The 22,518-nt window shown below is 42.3% G+C and overlaps 1 protein-coding gene across 1 annotated transcript in view; it reads left to right on the top strand.

Annotated features, from left to right (window-relative positions):
• DSCAM (DS cell adhesion molecule) overlaps positions 1-22,518 on the top strand; it is a gene marked incomplete at its 5' end in the record, with an annotated part of 456,489 nt that overhangs the window by 323,997 nt on the left and 109,974 nt on the right. Inside the window, 3 exons of the mRNA XM_083855847.1 lie at positions 11,125-11,321; positions 13,832-13,928; positions 15,353-15,481. Coding sequence (XP_083711973.1) covers positions 11,125-11,321; positions 13,832-13,928; positions 15,353-15,481 — 423 coding nt within the window. The remainder of the gene's footprint in view (positions 1-11,124; positions 11,322-13,831; positions 13,929-15,352; positions 15,482-22,518) is intronic.

The raw sequence follows: 22,518 nt of genomic DNA, 5'->3' as shown, positions 1-22,518 counted from the left end.
GAAGACAACTAGAAATTAGTGACAACTTTGCTTCATGATGAATCAGGAAGTTCCTACCTTTGACTCAATAACACCAGAACTTTTTGTTTTATATTTCATTTGTCAAAATTACTCCTTCAGTTCCTCATAGCATTTAAATGTTGGGAATGTATTCTCATTCCCACCAGGTGACCACCAGGAAATCCATGTCCCTTAGAGTGATTTTATCTTGAATGAGTTTGGGTGATTTTGCCAGTATTATTTGGCTGGAAAAAAAAAAAAAAAAAAAAAAAAAAAAAAAACACACAAAAAACTTACAGTCCAAAGCCCCAACAGGAGTGGTTTTAAAAACCTTTCTACCAACTTACAAGAAACTCTAAAATGTATCATAGAAAAAGCAATAAAACTTGAACATAAAATAACCCTGGGGATGTGACTAATAAGGTTGTTCTACAGTGTATAAACTCACACTATACCTTTGTGATTATTCTTTTTATAATGAAATATAATTTAAAACCCTCAAAAAACAAAACCCAGAATGACCAAATCAGCCCTTAAACCTCCTGGATTTCCTAAGGCCAGATGAAGATAATTTAATAATTTAGGTACAAAGCTTAGATCTAAGCACAGCTTTTTGTGTCTGTGTGTTTCAAGGATCTGATTAATAAAGAAACATTTGACAACCTGATTTAAAAAAAAAAAAAAATCAAAGAAGCATTTTCATATTGCCCTTGTAAGCAGCTGCTTCATTTATCACACTCAGCATTTGTCATCTCCAATATGTCAAACCTCGCTTGGAAACACGACTTTCTTCTTCCTTTTCTGCTGGTTTACATTATCAGCAGTGCCATTTTGGCCTCTGCTTTTGGGCACATGGAGGAGGTAATGGGAGTTTCTATTCCCTTGAAACACAATTTAAAGGGGGGGGGGGAAAAATTACAAACCAAGTCCTTTGAACTCCTTGTAACTTGGGAAGGGACCGTGGAGGAAAAGTGACCCCCAGCCCTGTGCCACACTCTGTCCAGGAGATGGATGGCTATAATTTACTCCTGCCTCAAACACGAGTATTTATGGCACCTCCCCTTGGCTGAGGGGTAAAAATGGTCTCCAGAGAAACAGAAACATTTCTTTTTAAGAGCACATTGCAAAGAGGGATGCGTGGGGCAGCTGAAAGTCAGGGGAAGGAGATGATGAGGGTTGCTTTGTCCTTTTATTTTTTTTTTTTTTTTTTTTTTTTTTTTTTTTTTCCAGGTAATAAAATAATTCTCCTTGTTTGCCTTTGTGGAAAATATTTACTCTTTTTTCCCATTTTTTTAACTCACTCCCACACACGTGCCTGTGCATGTGCAGGCAAAAAAACCCACCTTGACCTAAGTTATAGAGGTGATAAATCTCCTGTACAGGAAAGTACTGTCAACATCAGCACTGTAAAATTTAGCTTTAAAACTTCTTTTCAGCTGTTCTCTGGCTCACAGCTGGGTGAGCACATTGGCAGCTCTGAATGAGCCAAAATAACTATAATCCAGGTCCAAATTAGGGTCCTCTTCCTCTGGCCTCAGACGTTTGGGCACTGGAGCCAAATTATCAGCCCCTGCTTTTGTCTGGAAGTATTAACTATTCAGTGAAACAGTCCCAAAATACTCAGCACATAAGGCCTAGAATTCAGATTTGATAAAACGTTGCAAAGAATGGTAACAAGGAATGTAAAAATCACAGCAAATTCTCAAGGAAGGTTCCTAATTTATACAGTTCATAAAAATTAATTTCTCTTTCTGATTTTTTTCAGCTACTTCTAATTCATGGGTGATTGCCTCTCAAAAAGTATTACATTTAATATCTTCACTTTAGAAATATTATGCTTTTCTAAGCCCTCTTTGTTTCTCTTTGTTAGTAATTCCCTCTTTCCATGAGACACATATTCAAAAATTGTTAAACACACCAGTTACCCATCAGCTATTTCTAGGCTGTGCAGCCTTTATGATGGTTCCCCACTCTTCTGGAAATTTTCTGCTTTTCTTGAGGTTTGCTTTTCCTCTTGAAACTTTTAGTTTGTTGAGCAGTAAAAGTAGAAACTAGACCATATAGAGGAAAAGAAAAGATAAAATAGATCCAGAATTAAGGTTTTGGTTTTGCAGAAACAAGCAGACCAAAATAGTCAGACCATTCCCAAACTATTCCCACTTTAAAAAGGGGCAGAATTTTTACTGGCTAAACCGGATAAAATTAAAATAACTGTTTTCAGAGCTTTTTTTTAGGATCTTATCCTCCCTTGTTGAATTTCCTTTCCTGTCTTTCCTGGAATCGAAGCATTTATTAACATTCTGAATCTCCTCAGTTAAGAGAATGTGGTGTTTGAGATCAGATCTTGAGCACTTGATTTCCCTGACCTTAAGCTGGACTTCTGAAGGTTGGTTGCAAAAGTCTGATCAGCTCACCCTGAGGTCCTTTTATCATCAATAAGAAGGTTTTTGTTTTCTTTAAGACAAGACTAATGACTCTGCAAGGCTTTTTTTGGTGCCCTCAATGTCCACTACAGAAAAAGTCCTTAATTTTTAGCCACCTGAAGACCAGTTGTGGTGAGCCACTGATGGGGTTTATGACAATGCTTGACCCCTGTGCCCAGGTGAATGCTTTTGAATATTCATCCAATGCAACATCACTAACTATCAGTGTTAATATGCAGCCAATATATGTATATTTATATTGGTTATGCTAATAAACATATAGAGAGTTTCTGCTTAATAGAGAGACAGTTGTGTCTTGCTGATTTAAATACATTTGAGTCTGTTCCAGATGATATTGCTCTATCTACAACTACGTAGAAAATAAAATTGTTATTCCCTCTGAACAACTAGAAGAGGCTGGTTCTACCAGAGCCCTTTTTCTTATACATCAGCAGATAGTATTTCATGGCTTTTTAGCTCAGAACTGAGCTGTTATAGACCCAGGTCACCGTGCTTAAAAGTATATTTACTTGCATGAGTGAGCAGTGAATGAAAACCATTAATGTCCCGGCATGCCCCACTCCCCAATACTCATTTTTGTTGCAGCCAGAGTTTCTTCTTCGTGTGTTTCTGCTTCATTTAAACCTGTCAATACCCCAATTAGTGTTTGCTTCTCTTCCCCAGGGAGGGACATTTACACATGTCACTTCACAGCCTCCAAAATCTAAAAGACTTAAGGGAGCTGCTGGGTCATAAAATACAGCCTGATTAAAGCTTGTGCTTTCCAGTGACTTTCTGCCTTTTTTTTTTTTTTTTTTTTTTTTCATTTAAACTTGTAAACTGTTGAGGTGATTTTAATGAAAGGACACAAATAGAGAGCTTAAAGCATAAAAATTTGTTAAAAAAAAATAGAAGCACTCTCCCATGGGATTTCAGAGTCTCTGTTTTTAACTGATTTGCATTCAGTAAGTCACCAAAAATTAGAGGGCTGTGCTTTACAATTATGATAGCAGTAACCCTCTCATTTCACATTAAAACTTGATGCCATCTTGATGGCAGACTGAATTCAATTTAAGATCAAAGCACTAGAGGAACTTATCTAAAATTATGTATTGGTAGTTTTAACTATTTAACATTCCTGCTCTTTCCAGCCTGGCTTTTATAACAGGCTGATGAAAGATGATAATTGATTTGGAATAGAAAGTGGCCCAAGGAATTTGTAATTAATGGAGACGTGTTTCTGGTGCTAATTTTCAGGCATCCACACTTCCCAACAATGTCAATGATAGTAAAACTAATATCATCCATAAATTTCTTCTGTGGGAAGGTTGTCTTTGTCTAAGTCTTCATAAATCACAATTACATACGTGGTAATATAATGGTTTGTTGATCTCTAATTTTTGTTTTGACAATTAGCCAAGCTTTGATGAGACTGATTTCCCAGTGCCTCATGTGAGTTCCTACAGTTTGTAACTCATTTCCACAGGCTTTTACTCCAGCTGACTGCAGGAGACAAAGCTGACAGCTTTTCATCCCCCATTCCCTTCCCCTTGGTTACTGGGAAGTGCAATTGGACAAAATGGGAATTGAAGCAAGAGAAAGTCACATTCATTTCAGAACCATGTCAAAGTCAAAGGAAAGACCAAGAAATAGCAGCAGCTGCTGGTCTCCTGTGTATCATCTGAAACCATCAGTTTGCACTGTACAAACACAGAACTAATGCAGGAAAAGACCTCAGGAAGAAGAAAGAATTGCCTTTGTGATTTGAGAGAAAAGCCCTTTTTTATTTTATTAATGTGTCTTTTGGTTAAAATTCATAGTTGTCATGCAAAATAAATCAGCTTCTCTTCCTCTAATGTGACCTGAAACCACTTCTGAGTGAATAAGATATGAACCCTAAATGTTCACAGCCTTTGCCCTGACACATTCAATCAGATCAGGTGGAGCTGCCAAGGACTCAGCACATCATTGTCATTTTATTAAAGCTCAGCATCAAACCAGGCCTGTTCAAGCTTGGAAACACATGTTGGAATAATATTTATAATCAAAGCAACTTCCTTTATAGCAGGGGAATAGTTGGCTGAAATGGTATTTTAAGATGTACAGAATCTCTATTTGTTCCCACTCAGTATTTATTTTTTAAATTTTTTTTTCCCCCAAAGATTACCTTGTATAGGTGTCCTAATAATGCAGTTTTTGCAAACCACTGAGTCTCTCATTTTGATATGGGATTTGTAATGTAACTTCTAAAGCTGAGACAGGACCTGCCATGTCTGTGTTTAGTTTCTCCCTTTCTACACAGCAGTGCTGGTTTTTATGCTTTTCTGTGAGAAAATTATTTTGCTAATAGAACTGCTAATAAATCTCTTGCCTTTTGTCCAGCAATTCATTCATACAAAACACATATAAAAAGCTACTGGTCTTCCTTTTAGGGTAGGTTAGGGGTAGAAGGTAATTTGGTTTTTTCAGTTTTATTTTAAAAATATTTTCAGGAATATATTTATTAATACATTTTTGGAATTTATTTCCTATACACTATAGCCTCCTAAACTAAACCTGAGTAAATAATTCATTCTGTCATATGAATTCATCAAATCTTTAGTTCTCTCCTCAAAGTCCTCAGGTTTACATGATTGAAATTATTTTTTCTAATCTGAAATATCACTGGTTATTAATTTTAAAACATTGGCTTTTTAAATTAGAAATTCATGCCATATTGATGACTGGCACAATTCACCCAGAATGGTTTCTATCTAAGAGTTGCATTGGGCAGCAAATTCTTTACTGATTCCAAGAAATGCAACAAAATATTCTATTCTAGAATCACCTTCATGAAATGATAAAATAATTCAAATAATTTTTTTTTTTTTAGATATTTATCCTAAGAGAACATGTCTCTGAGGAGGTTTTCACAACAAACACGAGTAGGTCCCAAATGTAAAGTTACTTTCCAAAATTAGTGAATATTTGTAGAAAGAAGCTGTCATTAATTATATGCCCATTATTATTATTATATATAATTACTTGAATACATAAAAATGAGATGCCTTTTTTTGCATTTACATTTTGTTTTTGACCCTCTGAGACACGGTTTTGTCCTAATCTTAGACATCTTTTGAGGATGAAGATTAAGGGCATGATTTTCACCTGCTGAACAGGCTTGACTTTTACCAAGGAACTATGAGTTTCAATTGAAGTGTTTGGGAAATTCTTGATTTAAAATTCTCTTTTCTTCACCATTTGAATTCCAGAGAGATGGTATTTACCTAAACCCAAATGTCTTTTGTCCAAAGGGAAAACTGAAATTATGAATTTTAGCAAAGCTCTTGCTGACTCCTGGAAGTCTAATAATTTGAAAATAAATTAAATATATATATATATATTTATCAACAAATAAAAGTGTGACAGCTAGGCTCCCTCAAATATAAGTAATGTTTTGACTGGGTTTTCTCTGCCTGAGCAAAAGTGGATGGAGGAAGAGGGAATTTTTGAGGTGGGAAAATCCTATTTGTCATGGAGAGAAGAGTGTTCTCACTGTGGCTGACCAGAATGAAAGGACAGCTGAATTTGGCTTAAATGTTAAACTCAAATTTCAATTCATTTTTTTCAATATTTTTTCAATGTTTGCAAGATGAATCTCTCATGGTTAGAGATATTTCCTCAAACTGGCCAGTTCGAGCATGACCCAGTGATGGAACCAAAATATGAGAACCCTCTGCCAGGACAGAAATCTTCAGACCAGGAGAATGCCAGAATGGTTTTGGGTTAGAAAGGACCATAATTCTTAAAAATACTGAAAACTTTAGTCAGTCTTACAGTCATTTTTTAATGATATATTGATATTAAGTGTTTAATTGCAAACTGAAAGTCAGGGAGATTTTTAATTTGCTTTTTCCAATGTGACTATTCCCATTGATGAGCTGAAAGAGAGACAAAATCCCTCCCTCCATCCCAGCTCTCTACATAACTTTTAGAATTGATGTGAATTTTTGTTTGTTTGTTTGCTTTCTATTAATTCAGTAAGATTTATTCTAAAAGTATTCAAAAGTTTCTAATACCTTTTACAAGCTTCACTCCACTTTCTACAGTCTTGTTATTCTGGATAATGAGACTGAACTTTATCAAGGTAATTAAATATTTTCATTTTATTTGTACTCAGTTCCTGATGAAACACTCAGCAGTAGCAGAGAAAAAATAAGGCAGATTAAGTAATTTTTACTGTATCTTAGAAAAGGCCCAAATTAAGTTTTCTTCAAGAGCAGGACTAAAAGTTCTTGTTTTGTCTGAGGCACTTTCAGACTTAAGTATAACCCTGACTACTGAATTTTGCACTTTGATTTTAATGATGAAGTTGTTAATACTATAAAGCAATCATTATATTAACAAGCAATATAATTGTTAATTAATGTGATTTTATAATCTAATATTTTGATGTGCATTAGTATAGCAGTAATATTTAGTGTGATAATAAATAATGGAATAATAATAATAATAGTAATAATAATAATAACAACAATATGCAATTAAATATTTTTAATTTATTTCTTGCTGGGTTGCCATAAAGAAAGGGGAAAACAATGTGTCGACCTATGAAAAGCAGCAAATAAATCAACTTTCCAAAAGAAAGCCCAACCCTAAACAGAGAAAACTCCCGGCTCAATGCTGCTGGCAGAGGTATGCACCCCTTGAAAATGGAAATTGCCAGGATTTATCAATTGTAGCTTCTACTTTGTCCAGTTTTTGACCAATTGATCTCTAACTGTGCCAGCACCACACGGCTTCAGACAAAGACATGGAGAACCCCAGAGGAAACAGAACTGAAATAATGAATCTCATGATGAAACTACCCCAAAATTGTGGAATGTGGCAACATCCATTCCTTGAACCTGCACAGCAACACGCTCTTCCCTTCTAAAATTGTCTTATATAAATGTATATATATAAATGTAATTATGTGTCTGTATACAATGCACATTTGAAGAGATATAAGGCACAGACACACTTAATATGGCATCTGAATCATCTTGATACATTTCTAAATGCCTTCACTTATTTTTAAGACATCCTAAGAGAATATCTCATACATATGTAGTGCAGATTTAGCTTGCTTATTTACCGTTTTCTAGATTATTTTGTCAGTAAAGAACCAGCGTATTTATCTCGGTTATTTGCATCAGTAATTTGATTAAAGATAGTTGGAGGATGAAGAAATGCGTTGCCTAAAATATCCTTGGGAATGTGGCCTTTGTTACCAGAAATCTTTTGACATAGAGGAAGATAAAAAGAAGAGCTTACAGTCTAGGATCATTGGAGATAAATTGTGAAGAGTAAAAAAATCAGCTTTGGAGGAAGGGGAAATATTTAGCTGTGAGGCATTGCTATGGAAATAAGGAATCCGTGTGGAAGATTATGTGAGGAGAAGGGAAGGATAAGCAGGGATAAATCTGTATCTGAGGAATAAAGTCATCTTTCTTTACATGTTCTTATTCTGCTCTTATTAAGTAAGTTTGTTGGGGAGGAAAAATGAGCTTTGCAAGGTAGCCTCTGGTTTTTAAAAGCAAGATGGGGAGTCACAGGGTTTGATTTGGCACTGACACCCAGTGCAGGGCCTGAGAGTGAGGCAGGAGTGACTGGTACAGGCTCCTGGACATCTGTGGGATTTCAACCAAGTCCAGATGTCCCATTTTCTGTGTGCTCCTGCTCGTGAAGCAGAAGGAGGCTGGACCTGCCAGGGCAAGGCTCACCTGCACAGGAGCTCTGGTACCTCATGGGGAGGCACAAAGCCCTCACCCCTCCCATGTGGGCTCAGAACATTTTCACCACCACCAGGGAAACTCCAAGAAGGAGATATTGTCGGCAAGGAGGACTACAGCTGTAGGAAAAACCCTTTATGTGTCTTGGGAGGTTGGCTGATTTAATTAGGGACAGGAAATGAGGCTGGAAGAGGAAAATATAAAGGTATGGGGATTAGGGAACATGTGAGAATCTGAGGAGGTTGAAGCAAGAAAAGAGGGACAGGTGAAGAGGGCTGGAGCCTGTTGTGCTGAAGGGACAGAGATGTGCAGAGGAAGGGACATGTGGGAGGCTGGGGACATTGTGGAAGGAAGAAAGGAGGTGGCACAAGCTAAGGATGGCAATGTGGACTCCTTAACAGCCTGGAACTCTTTTGAGTTGTGTCTCCCATTGAACAAAATGCATAAAGAGATTTATAGGACTATTTCAGGAAAAAAAAATTCAGGAATAATTTCATCACTGAAAGAGTTTTCAAACATTGGAAGGAGCTGCACAGGGAGGTTTGGAGTCCCCATCCCTGGAGGTGTCCAAGGAAAGCCTGGAGGTGGCACTCAGTGCTCTGGGCTGGGGACAAGGTGGGCATCAGGCACAGCTTGGCCTCCATGGTCTTGGAGGTCACTTCCAATCTAAATGATTCTGTGATCTTGCATAGCCCTGGTTATTCTGGGTTTGGAGGAAAAAGCAGATGGCCACAAAAAAAACAGATTTCTGAAAGTAACCTCCTTATGGGTACATGGGCACACACCAGATGAAATTGAGGCTATTTCCATTCTCTGGAATCTGGACTCAGACTCATCCTAATTTTCTATTTTGATTATTCTTAATTTTTTCTCTTCAAATGCTCCTCTTGGACAAAATTCATGAGTACCTAATACCCAAACAGCTAAACAAGATGTACTTCATCACTAGTGCATGTGGAGCCTCTTGCCTCACACAAGACCTTTCTCAGATTTCTTCCTGGAATTAGATCCCACTGGTGACTCAAACCCAGGGCTCCACGGGCCCTGTTAATCTCCAGGTCGGTTTGGTTTGGTTCAGGAAGCCTTTGAACAGAAAGGGCTACATCCTGACATATTGTCATATCCAAGCATTAACAGCTCTGGCATGTGAAAAGGTCATGCCACCAAGCATTAATATTACGGGCTGGCAATTAAAGTAATTCATTTAAATAAGGGGGTTTTATTCTGCTGTGCGGCAACAAACACAGGGAAAGCCTGAGAAAGCCTCAAATCAGATCCTCTGCCAGTGTCATCTGACTAAAACAGGGACCCAGAGAAGCTCAGATGGAAGGAGTGAGTTGTTCTGATAAGGAGAGGCAACAGTTCACGCATAAAAACAAGGGACTGGGGCTACTGCAGGAGACAAGAGTTAGGGAGGGGGTTCATTGCTGATGCCTCACATGCTTTAGAGGAGTGGACAGATTCATTCAGAAAGAACAGCTCTGTGAGCTGTCCAGGGATTTCCAGCTTCTCCTGAGCCTGAACTGAAATACTCGTGGGCTTTGATTCTTTCTAGAGACAGAAATCCAGATGCTATTTATTGGTGGATAAACCATGTGGGGAGGAAAGGACAGCAAGGGACACCAAAGAGATCATCCTGTTTTATAAAGATCCCATGTTTGGGGCTTGCAATAAAACATTGCAAGGAAATTTTTTTTCTTCCTGTTTGCAGGAAATTTTAATTCCAAAACATGAAAATACTTAAGGTTTAAGACTATTCTTGCTAAGAAGAGAGTACTTTTTTCAACATTAAAATTTAAGTCCTTTTTTAAAGAATGGTTAATGAAGTTGACAGGAATGTCCAAACTGTTCAGCAAATGCCTTCTGAGTACAATAAAAACTTGAATCTAGCTAGGTTTATTGTCAGTTTAATTATACTTTCAGTTCAGCACAGTTCAGCTATGCACTCAACACATTCATGGTCTGTAAGCTCCTTGGTGCAAAGCCTTTCTTTTAATTTTGTGCAGCTCCTGGTTTAATTGAGCCCTCATTTTGATAGATCATTACTGTCACACACACTGGTAAAACATGTAACAGTCAGCAAGTAGAACAGCAGCTCATCAGAAGGAAGCAGACATTTTTATCAGTTCCTTATTGTCCACATATCTGAACGCTTATAAAGTCCCTTTATGTGCTGTGAATATTGAATATTGAATTATGTTGCAAGTTGCCCTGTGAGTAGCAAAACAAATGAAGACAGGCTTCCTTTGGATTCACACCTTCTATTGTCCACTTCCAGCTCCTTTCTGCTAAGTTGCCTTTGAGGCCCATCAGTTCTCTTGACAAAGGAATGAAAATAAAATACTTTTTTTGTAGTAATGCACCCCACACATCCAGCAAGTGTTTTCCATATAGGGAAAGTTTAAGGTTCACCTCTTTAAGGTAAAGAACCCAGATTCTTCTATAGCCTCCTAATAAGGATTGTCTCAGTGCCAAGAGAGAAGCATCTCTTAGATCTTGTCACCGTTCTTCAAACCCTGTATCCCTCTCTGTTGGCTGCCAGCCAAGTTATCCCTCCTAAAACATTTAATACTTAAGAAAGAACACAAAAGGAAGTAAAGGCTTTTTGAGATGTGTTAGCAGGGTGTCTGAGGTTTTCTCAGGCTCCTGTGTGCGGTTTATTATTTGTTTTCTGCAATGTTTTGTTACTTTGTTATTTTTCCTTATTAAACCTTTTGATTTATAAAGCATCTTCGAGAAGCAGGCTCATTAATTATTATAACCATTTTTTCAGCAAGGCTGGACCCTCAGAGTGTGGAGTTAAACCCACACTTTTTCACATTTATTTCCATCTGGTTGAATATGGACAAGCTGGGTAGAGACACAAATTGAAGCACCAACCTTGTATCATCAGACTCTTCAGATCCCTGAGGAACAACCTCATTTTGTTTTGTTTTGTCTGTTTCTAGTTCCAGCTATGATAACCTCCTACCCAAACACCACCCTGGCAACTCAAGGCCAAAAGAAGGAGATGAGCTGCACAGCACATGGAGAGAAGCCCATCATAGTCCGCTGGGAGAAGGAAGACCGGATCATTAACCCCGAAATGTCTCGTTACCTGGTTTCCACCAAGGAAGTTGGGGATGAAGTGATTTCTACCCTGCAGGTAAGAAAACAAAGTGGCCCCCAAATCATGCAGATATGTCAAGGTGTGCTTGGTTTGGTTTTGATTCAATTGCAGGGCCAGCCTGACAACACCGGAGCCCCAGCACTCGCTCCGAGCATGGCAGCAAGAGGAGGGAGAGGAAACTTCTGCAATCCATCCCTAATGAAAAATTCCCTCTTCCCACACTCCAGAGGCAGCAAGAGAGTGAGCCAGGCTCAATCCTCCATCCTTTCTGTCTCAGGAACAGTGTGGCTCAGCCTGTCCTTCCTCAGATCATTTTGACCAAAATGGTGATAAACTCTGGCAAATATCTGACCCCAAGTTCTGATGTGTGTCACACTTATTCTCACCAAAATCACTGAACTGGTTTGAGAAAAAATGCTGCCTTTTTAAGGTGCTATTCTCTCTTCTTTCACTTGGTGGGGCTTGTGAGACCACTTTATAAAGTCAAGATTCAAAGTGGTATTTTACATCTGCTTTTACGAAATCTAAAATAATCTTTCTTCTTTTTTCTCACTCCAAAATCTTCATGATCCATTTTCAGTCACATTTAAAAAATGTATTTATCAGGCCTAAGAAACTTATTCTCTGTCTGGTTATTGTCTAAATTTTGGTGTAACTCTTATGAAAAATTTCTTTCTTTATCAGCCAAAAATTGTTGTATGATATCCAGTAAGATTCTGGGTTTGCTCTCTGTGAGGGACCTTTGTCATTGATTTCTATGAGGAAGAATAAATTCTATGTGTGACTTTGTTCCTATTAGTACTTTCGTGATACAAATAATATTTAGTTATAGGATTGACCCCTAGGCATCTCTGCCATCATTCTTCTTGTTGATTTTAATAAGATAACCCCTGGATATACAACAGTATTTCTATTTGGAAGGCTGGAGTCCTGCTTGGAGAATTTTCTGAAGCAGTTTTGTACAACAATGATGTCCTACATCCATGTGTGTTACATACAAAACCTTTCACTTCTGAGAGATAAAACACCCCAAAAAGCAGAAAATGCCAGATTAAGGCTGTCTCTGAAGCTCTGAGCTCAGTGCTTTTCCATGATGATGTGATCTTTAGTTGTGTGCTCAGCTTTTATTTTTTCTGCAGGAGCCCTGCCTCAGTGAGACAGGACTTGGATTTTCACTGGGGCAGAATTAGGGTTGAGTAATGAACGGCACTATGTGATGCAAAGCTGATCTTTGAGACCAAACTTCTCACAGGTGGCCAATAACTGTGTGTTCTTTGTTTTCTGGGCACTCGCCTTGAGCCCTTGGGGTCTGATTTGCAGAAGTATTAAGCCCTCCCAGCTGCAGCTGAACTCAGTGGAAGCTGTTATGAACACACGAAAGATTACTAATTGCTTAGGACTCTGAGGGAGGGGAAGGAAGTCCCTACACATCTCAAACTGGGCTCTGGAAATTTTTGTTTCCCTGTCCCCAAGCTCAGCCACACGTGCAAGCAAGCACAGCTTGACAAGTTGCCACATCTCAGATGATAACTCTCCAATTTCCTTGCAGCAAGTGGGAAATTAATCCATTTATCTTAACCAATGGTGACTGGGAGTTGTGCTCCCATCACCTGGGTTTTGCTGAGGAATAAAGAGCACGTGGAGTTTCCATGGCTCAGCTAATATGTGGCAACTTGTCAAGCAGCCACAAACGTTATCATACATCTGCTTCCTTAATTCCCTACATGAAATGGTGGCAATGCTCTTCGTGGTGTCAGGGCTGATGAAAATAAATTCACTCGTGTTTCTGCAATGGGTGAATTTGCAAGAAAATGCTGTGAGAAAATGAATGTCTGTTTTCAGGGCACAGTTTGAACTATGTGCAGTAAATAAATTGCAGAGCTGAACAATGAGAAGGAAATGGTATTTCAAATATCTGCTCGTTTAAAAAAGAAATTCTTTCTTTCTTGTACTTGATTGAAGCAGTGGTCCTGCAAAAAAATATCATTATGATCATGTTTGTAAATATTATATATAAATTTCCTTGCTGTTAAACAACAAATTGAAAAGAAAGACCACACAAAACTTTATTATGAAGCACCATGCTGAACGCTACAGGGTTCACCACCAGTGTTTGAACCTTTATTTCCTCCACACAGACTTCAGCCACTTGAGTTATTTTCAGAAATAGCCGGAAAAATTTGGAGGCAGCAGGAGGCACCGCTTTGTATGGCAAATTTCAGCCAACAGTTAAACGCTTGGCAAACTTGCGAGGAACTGGAAACAAGGCTCCTGAGGAGAAGCTGCAGGAATAGGTGGAGCTCCAGCTCCTGACTACACATGTCGAGCTGGTAGCCTGTGTCCTCAGCCCAGGTGCTGCTGGCTTTGATAATCTCAGTATTTTGGAAACTTTCCTATGCAAATGTATGTGTGTAAACCTGCAACGTCTATTTATTGCTGTCAAGGAGAACAGTCCGCGTGGTTTTTCTTGCGCCACACAGACAAGCTGCTGGTTTATTTTCTCTGCGTGCTGTTCAATCCATCACCTCTTTTCCAACCTCCTATAGATTCTGCCAACTGTGCGTGAAGATTCTGGCTTCTTTTCCTGCCACGCCATCAATTCTTACGGGGAGGATCGTGGAATAATTCAGCTCACTGTGCAAGGTAGGGAGAGGACAACACAAGGGAAAAAACCCACAGCTATTGTAGGACAGGAAGTGTAGAAATCTGCTGGAGGGAGGGAGGTTTGATTCCTAATTAAATGTGGTCTTCATTGTCAAAGAAATGAGCTGCACTAAAGTTCTCAGTCTTTCATTTTCCAGCATCACAGATTATATCAAAATAAAAGATAAGCTTGGGTCCTTCTAGAGCTGTACAAATTAATCAGAATCTTTTTCTTAAGTACAGTAGGTGACAATTGCCAAAGATATTTAAAACTAATATCTTCAGTAAGTATTGTGGATATGGAGGATTGAGGGAGAGCAGGTTGCATTTGATTTTAAAGAACAAATGTGCTTCAAACCCAGGTCTGAAATAAAGCAAAAGTGATCTCTCTTCATCTCTAGAGAAATGTTAAACCTACCGTGGAACTGAAAGCAAAATATTTCAAGTGTAATCAGTCAAAATAAATTGTGAGCAGTTTGCACAATGCAAACTCTAGGAATTTATGTTGCCTGGGGCTGGGGTTCCTCTCCCACAGGGCAGAAACAGCGAGTCCTGGAGAGGTGACAATATTTGAGATGCAGGGCACAGGCAGGACTCAGCCACCGGCCACTGCTCATTCTCATGTGGTGCTGGCTCCTCCTGTGCCTCTCTGAGCCTGCACACAACAAATTCCTACAACTTGCAGATTTCTCTCTCTCTGCCCTTGATTCCAAGTAGCAGCAGATTCCAGAGAATGCCTAGGGCAGCCCTGTTGAAAAATTCAGGTGGAGTTTAGGGACAGGTTCCTAGTTCCACTACTGCTCATCTAAGCTGCCATGACAATTTAAAGGGACATTAGAATGGGTGTAGGTGCTGGTTATTTACAACATTAACTTTAGAGGCAGAAAGAGCTTTCAGAGTGATTTAATCAGATTATTCTGTTATTAAAGCAGGACTTTTAAATGTGCTCAAAGAGACAGAAATTTTACTCTCTCTCCCCCCACCAAATTTAGTATTTTTGAGTTTAGTACTCACATTTCTACAAAGAGACAGAAATTTTACTCTTTCTCCCCCCACCAAATTCAGGACTTTTGAATTTAGTATTCACATTTCTACAATCACTTTTTGAGTAAAATCACTGATAGAAGTACCAGGGAAATGTGGTGTTTGAGGTAAAACACCTTTCCTGGAATGAAAGCCCAAGCTGGAGCAATTTTAAGGAAATGCAACCAAGAAGGTCAAAGGGGAGCCAGTATTCAAGATTACACCAGTGACTTGGATTTGAAAAGTCCTGATACTTCCAGCAGGTGATTAAGAGGATCAGGGGCCCCATGAATGCCCAGAGGAATGCCAGGAAGGCTGAGCCAGCACCACACTGGTTGGCGTGCCCCTGTTAAGAGGATGAGGTCTGTTCTAAGCAGAGCTCTGTGTGTGTGTTTTCCCAGAACCCCCTGACCCACCTGAGATAGAGATCCGGGAGGTGAGAGCTCGGAGCATCGCCCTGAGGTGGACCATGGGCTTCGACGGCAACAGCCCCATCACCGGCTACGACATCGAGTGCAAGAACAAGTCAGGTAAGGAACTCTCGGGTTTTTATTAGGGTTTTCTCTCCTCCCGAGATTCCAAGGCTGGTGGTTTGAGTGGGTCCGAGGGAGTGATTTTTCCCTCCTCGACCTCTGAAGGCTTTGAGTCTGATTCTGTGTCTTTGTGTTCAGTGCTGAGCTCGGTGCAGTGCGAGAATGATGAGGAGTCTCAAGGTCTTGGTTTTCTTGTTTTCTTGTGTTGTTTATTAATTCTTATCTTACAATTCTCTGTGTCCAGCCAAGATGTTCACAGCAGCTCGGACACAAGGTGACTCCTCCCGTAATGGGAGGCCACTACCTCTTATACAGATAACTACGTGCCCATTATTTACAATTCTGTGCCAATGTCTATCACCTATACTAGGAGGGTCATTTCTACTTTGATCCAATCCACTGAAACTACTTTGTGCCCACATCACTGCAGAAGATGGATGCCAAGGGAGAAGAAGAAGAACCCAGGGCACCCCCCTAAAATCTCCATCTTCTCCCTTTGCATCTACATTCTAAAAATCCCAAAACTACAAAATCTTCCACACGGTGATAACTACATTACTCTCTGTCACACATCTGTGACTTGCAATTCTTCTCTGTGTTGGATGTTTTTCTCATGGACCAAAATCAAAGACTGTGTCTTTCTGGCTCTGTGCCAGGCAAACCCCCCTGCACAGACCCCAGACCCTCTTTCTTGGGTCCCAGGCCACTCTACCGAGGTCTGTGACTTCCCAGGGCGCCCAGAGGGATGTCCTGGACTCCAACAAGGAGAAACATCAGTAAACCCCCCTTGCTGCTCATCCCCCACCGGTTTGTGTTGTAAAAGGTAATGCATAAATTGAAATTGCCTGATGGAATTTTTTTTATCATGGTTTGTTTAATCTTCCACAGGAAGATTTATCTTCATTTGGCATCCTTTTTGTTTGTTTGTTTTGTGGTAAAGATGCTAAATGTAGCAATTGCTGCTTTTCCCTTTCACCACTTCATGCTAGATTTGCTGAGGCAAAAATTTTGTGATGTTTTCATTAGTAGAAAAAAAAATTTTCAAGGGCATTGAATCATCAGTCATCATTTTAGCCCTGGCTTTGTAAATGAAATCAATAATGTACAGGAGAGATTGGTAATGTACCTGAAAGATGAGGAGTGCAAATTCTCCACAGAGGCTGAATTCAGGAATCACAGATTTGGAGATGTAGATTGGGCAAGGATGCCTTCAAGGGATATGCTCACCTAAAAGATTCTGGGCTCTGTTTTCTTTTTGATTGTTTTCCTTTCTTTCCAACCACCCACCCACTCCAGAAAAGTTTTTGAAGGTCATTCTTGCCTGATCGACTCTTTTCTCACACTAAAACACTTCTTGTATTTCTCAAATACAACAATAAATATTTAAGAATGATGTAACTCAGCACAACCCCATTTGTGCTGACTGAGGTCCTTCCCTTGTATTGAAGCAGGGAAGGGATTTCAGAGCTCTGAAATACCTTTTTTAGATTTAGTTTGATGTTTTCAAGTGATAACACAGAATATAGGCAAAGATTAAGTGGGAGTCACCATGAACTTGTGTAGAAAAATTATTTCTCTCCAATATGGACTGATAAATCAAGAGCAAGACAGCAAAAGAAGCACCATCAGGTTGCATGAAAATATTAATATATTGATAAAGGTAAAAAAATTAAAGAAGGGAAAAGAAGTGGGCAACAGAATTGGTGTCAAAGAAAATATTTCTTTGTCTGTAGGACAAATCCTGGAGGTCATGTCCTAACAAGAACAGATTATCTTCTTACTGCAAACAACAGAAATGTCTTTTTTTTTTTTTTTTTGAGTCTAAGGCTAAATGTTTGGAGAAACTCAGATCAGGTCTTTGAATTCTTGCCATTAGTTAAACGACCAAGAATATGAAATACCAAGGATGGTTAATGGAAAACTTTCATGGGGTAGTTGGGAGAATTTGGAACAAAGGGGAATAATTAAGAAAACTTCTCAGTTTCCAGGTATTAAAGGGGTGGAACAAGATTTAGATCATATATATTCAAGGAACATTCTGTCAAGACCAAAGTGAAGCTGTAAACTGCATAGCTGTGTTTTGTGAGAATTTTCCACCTCTCTTGCCTTTCCTAAAGATTCAGAAGTGAGTATAGATCAGATGCACCATCGAGGCTGTGGAAAAGAAAACAGGAAAACTTTTCTGTTTCAGAGAAGATGCAGGTGACCACAAACAATAATACATGGACTGTATTTAGCAGCCCTCACATATTCCATCATAAAAGCATAGAAATTAGGTTGGAAAAGACCTTTAAGATAATCGAGTCCACAGTTAGCTCAGCACTGCTGATATCTACCCCATCAGACACAAAAGATACCTTACTTACCCCAATGGAATTAGTTACTCCATGAAAGGAGTGTGGAGTTCCCTGTCCTGTAGGGTCCAGTTGCCATAGCAGAGCACTATGGATAGAAGGAACTCGGTGTTTCAGAATGTTTTGGTACTCAGAGACATCACCAGCCTGTACAGAAATGTACTTGTGGCACTCAGACCTGGCTCTTCATGTAGACCAGTCCTTTGCAGCCTCCAGACCTTTCCATCTGAGGTGTGCAAACAGCTCTGGAGACAGGAACAAGGCTGTGGGTCCTCCTTTGCGCGTCTCTCCCAATCCTTTTTACATTTTTTATGTCATTAGGGCAATCTTAGAGGCAAACTTTGAACAGTTCTGTTTGATTGCGCTTCCTTGCGCTCAGGTGTGAGCGGGGCATCCCCCGGGCCCGCGACGCTTTTCACAGAGTCGGGGATTCCCAAAATCTTCCCCGGGAGCCGCCGGGGCTCCGGCCGGGCGTGGGGCCGGTGCAGTCCCAGGAATGGCCACCGGGGGGCAGCGCCGCACCACCTGAAACCTGCGGTTGGTGTGAGGGATGGGAAACACGAGTCTTTTTGGAACCCTCATCTGGATGAGAAACACGAGTCTTTCCCGTGCTCTCCTCACTCCTCGGCTGGATGAGAAACGCGAGTTTTTACCGTGCTCTCCTCATTTCCCGGCTGGATAAGAAACACGAGTCTTTTTCGAACCCTCCTCACTCCCCGGCTGAATGAGAAACGCGAGTCTTTCCCGTGTTCTCCTCACACCGGGGCGGCAGCAATGGCGGCCCCCCTCCCTCAGCAATGGCCCGGCCCCGGCCCCGGCGGGCGGGGAGTCCTCCCTGGGGGAAGCAGGGCCCGAGTCCCGGGCCCGGGCTCTGTGCCCGTGGCGCCGCAGAGGCGAGGGGAGAGCTGCAAGAGTCGGTGCCTGGGGCAGTGCCCCGAGCCGGGGGCAAAGCCCTTTTTACCCACGACCCTTGCAATAAAACCACGTGTTTCTAAAATGTTATAAATGCAATGGCAAATATCGGATTAACAAAGAAACAATTTATTAATAACACGATATCGATCACCAATAAAAGAGAAAACCACAAAATAGGAAATTAGCAGCGCCGTGCCGGGTGGATAGGGGTCTGCACGCCAGGGTACAGGACACCCAAATCCACACCGAACGGTCTTCAGTCCACCGTTTTATAGGATTTTTCTGCCCTGAGGCAGTCCAGGTGTCCAGGGTGGGCCAAATAGTCCAAATTTCTTTTTGATGGCCTTCCCGGATCTTGTCAAGTCTTGTCAAGTTGATCTATTCCGGGAAGGTCTTTTCTTATGCCAATTGTACCAGTCAGTCTTATGTCGATTTCAGTTTGCACATCGTGCCAGGGCATTGATGAAATCTGCATCGTCGTCAAGAAGGAATTCTCCTTGCATTGGAAAGGGTGCAATTCTTCTCGGGGCTGGCTAGCGTCTTTGTTCAGTCTCATGGTCCTTGTCCTGTTTCGCAACTGAAGCCGTGCAGGCTGGGGATGCAGATTGTTACCTACTAGACTTTACATTTTATTAACATCATTCTTATTATACATTGGATTATTATTTTATACATGAATTTTTACACCAAATTTATCACATAAAATACCTCAGGTCTGCCCAGTTCCTTCTCCCTGCCGTTCATGAATGTTCCTACACACAAGTCCCTGGCACGTCCATGCAGCCAATTCCTGTTGCCATGAGCAGCGCAGCCTGCAAACCCAGGGCTGTGCCCCGTGGGGCTGGGGCTGCCGTGTGGGAGCGTGGCCAAAGCCCCTTAGAGCTCTGGGCACTGCAGGGGCCACCAAGCCACAAGTTTTGGGTGCTGCTCTGTGCCAGTTCCTGCCTGTTGCGCTGGTGTTGGGCTGCCGGAGGTGGCCCTTTGTGACAGAGGCGCTCGGTGTCGGGGCCCTTTGTGATGCGGGACATGGTGGTGGAGCCCCGCCCTGGCTCTGAGGGTATCCAAGGGGCGCAGAGCCATGGGGTGCTCAGTCCCAGCAAAGCCGCTCTTGGATGGGGAAACAGCTCCCTTCAGCTGTCTGCACTAAACACCAATAATAACAGACGCCAATAGCAACAGACAGCAGTAACAACGAGGTAACTCCAACAAAGGTAACTCCAACAAAGGTAACTCCAACCCCCCTGTCCCCCAGCCCCTTGCCCAGCTGGCTGCAAGCCCCCAGTGGGCAGTGGTCAGGGGCAGTGGGCAGATCAGCCCTGCCACTGACAGAAACTAAGGAGGAGGAGCGGCCCTTCATCAACATGGACCGAGATCTTTCCCAGTGGGAAGATGATAGCGATGAGGATCTTTCCCAATGGGAAGAGGTAACAGTGAGAGAGAGGCAAGTAGTGACAGTGCAAGAAATTTCCCATCCGGGAGCCAGGAGGAGCAGAGAGCTGTACCAACACCAGGTACGTGTACACGTTCGAGAGGTTTCAGAGTACAGCGATGAGACACACGAAGACATCTATGACTGGGAAGAAACCATCAAAGTCCGGGATCTGTACGAGTGGGAAGAACGCGGTGAGGTATACCAAGAGGTGCATGAGTGGGAAGGACATGTCACAACACAAGGAATGTTCCAATGGGAAACAGATGTGAGTGGCCAGCAGGGGTTGGAATGGCGGGAAGCTCAGAGATCCCGTGAGCGGTCCTTACAAAGAGATGTAAGTGTCCCAGACGATTTCCAATGGGATGATACCCGAGAGCTGGACCAGAGGGAAGGTGAGAGGTACGAAGAACTCTCACCATGGGAGGATGTGCACTCCCACATCTCTCCATGGGACAATGTCCAAGAACTGTCCCAGAGGGAAGATGACAGCAACAAAGAACTCTCACCATGGGAAGATGTGCACTCCCATATCTCGCCATGGGACGATGTCCAAGAGCTATCCCAGAAGGAAGATGAGAGGTACAGAGAACTGTCACCATGGGAAGATGTCCACTCCCACATGTCTCCATGGGATGATGTCCAAGAGCTGTCCCAGAGGGAAGGTGAGAGATATGAAGAATTCTCACCATGGGAAGATGTGCACTCCCATGTCTGTCAGTGGGACAATATCCAAGAGATCTCCCAGAGGGAAGGTGAGAGATACGAAGAACTCTCACCATGGGGAGATGTGCACTCCCATGTCTGTCAATGGGACGATATCCGAGAGCTGTCCCAGAGGGAAAGTGAGAGGTGTGAGGAACTCTCACCATGGGAACAAGACGTGACCTCCCACATCTCCCTATGGAAAGACAAAAGAGAAGCAGAAATGTCCCGGATGAGAGACAACAGTGAAAAGGAGTGGTCACAAGGACGAGACACCAGAGCCCAGGAGTCAACCCTACGGGCAGATAGGAGTGACCGAAGACTGGCACAACAACAGGAGCATGTGAGCCCCTGTGAGGTGTCCCAATGGAAAACTGGCATCAGCTCCAAGACCTCGGGCACAACCTTGCAACAAGTGAGGGACGAGGAGGCCAAGCCTCGTCCCCCAATGGGTGTCAGCTTTCCCAGCCTTGAGGAAGAGAAGGTGGCAGCAGAGGCAGCACCTGCCCTGCCCAGCCCCTCTCCTGCCCCACACAGTCTTACTGAGGCCGAGCCAGCAGCTGCTGCACTGGCCAGATCTTATGAGGAGGAAGAGCCACTCAAGCCTCTCACTCTGGAGGAGGTAAAAGAAGCAGCTCCTTCTCTGTCCAGTGAGGAGCTGCCATCACCAAGGACACAGAGCCCACTCAGAGTCCCCTTCGACACCATGACCAGTAGCCAGGCTTGCCCATGTGAGGATCAGATCACCAAGGAGCAAGTCATCGAGGGAGAGATGGAGGACTACAAAATGAGGGAGGAGCTGGAGGAGGAGTATGACATCCAGGAACAGATGTTTGTAGAAGAAACACAGCCCAGATCTCCCAGCCCCATTGGCCCAGAGGAGGCAGCAGAGGCAGCACCTGCCCTGCCCAGCCCCTCTCCTGCCCCAAGCAGTCTCATGGATGCCAAGCTGGAAGCTGCTGCCCAGGCCAAAGTGGACAAGGAGGAAGAGCTGCCTGAGCCTCTCACTCTGGAGGAGGTAAAGGTAGCAGCTCCTTCTGTGTCCAGTGAGGAGCTGCCATCACCAGGGACAGAGAGCCCACCCAATGTCCCCTTCGAAACCCTGAGCAGCAGCCAGGCTTCACCATTCCAGGATCAGGGTATCACCAAGGAGCTAGTCATCGAGGGAGAGATTGAGGACTACAAACTGAGGGAGGAGCTGGAGGAAGAGTATGAATTCCAAGAACAGATGTTTGTAGAAGAAGCAGAGCCCAAATCTCCTAGCCCTGTGAGCATAGGGGAGGCAGCAGAGGCAGCACCTGCCCTGCCCAGCCCCTCTCCTGCCCCAAGCAGTCTCATGGATGCCAAGCTGGAAGCTGCTGCCCAGGCCACACTGGACAAGGAGGAAGAGCTGCCTGAGCCTCTCACTCTGGAGGAGGTAAAGGTAGCAGCTCCTTCTGTGTCCAGTGAGGAGCTGCCATCACCAGGGACAGAGAGCCCACCCAATGTCCCCTTCGAAACCCTGAGCAGCAGCCAGGCTTCACCATTCCAGGATCAGGGTATCACCAAGGAGCAAGTCATCGAGGGAGAGATGGAGGCCTACAAACTGAGGGAGGAGCTGGAGGAAGAGTATGAATTCCAAGAACAGATGT

The sequence above is a fragment of the Zosterops lateralis genome, assembly GCF_965231275.1.
Source record: "Zosterops lateralis genome assembly, chromosome: 2".
In the NCBI taxonomy this organism is placed as follows: Eukaryota; Metazoa; Chordata; class Aves; order Passeriformes; family Zosteropidae; genus Zosterops; species Zosterops lateralis.
The sequence above is the reverse complement of the archived record's forward strand: the minus strand, read 5'-3'. Positions and strand labels throughout refer to the sequence as shown.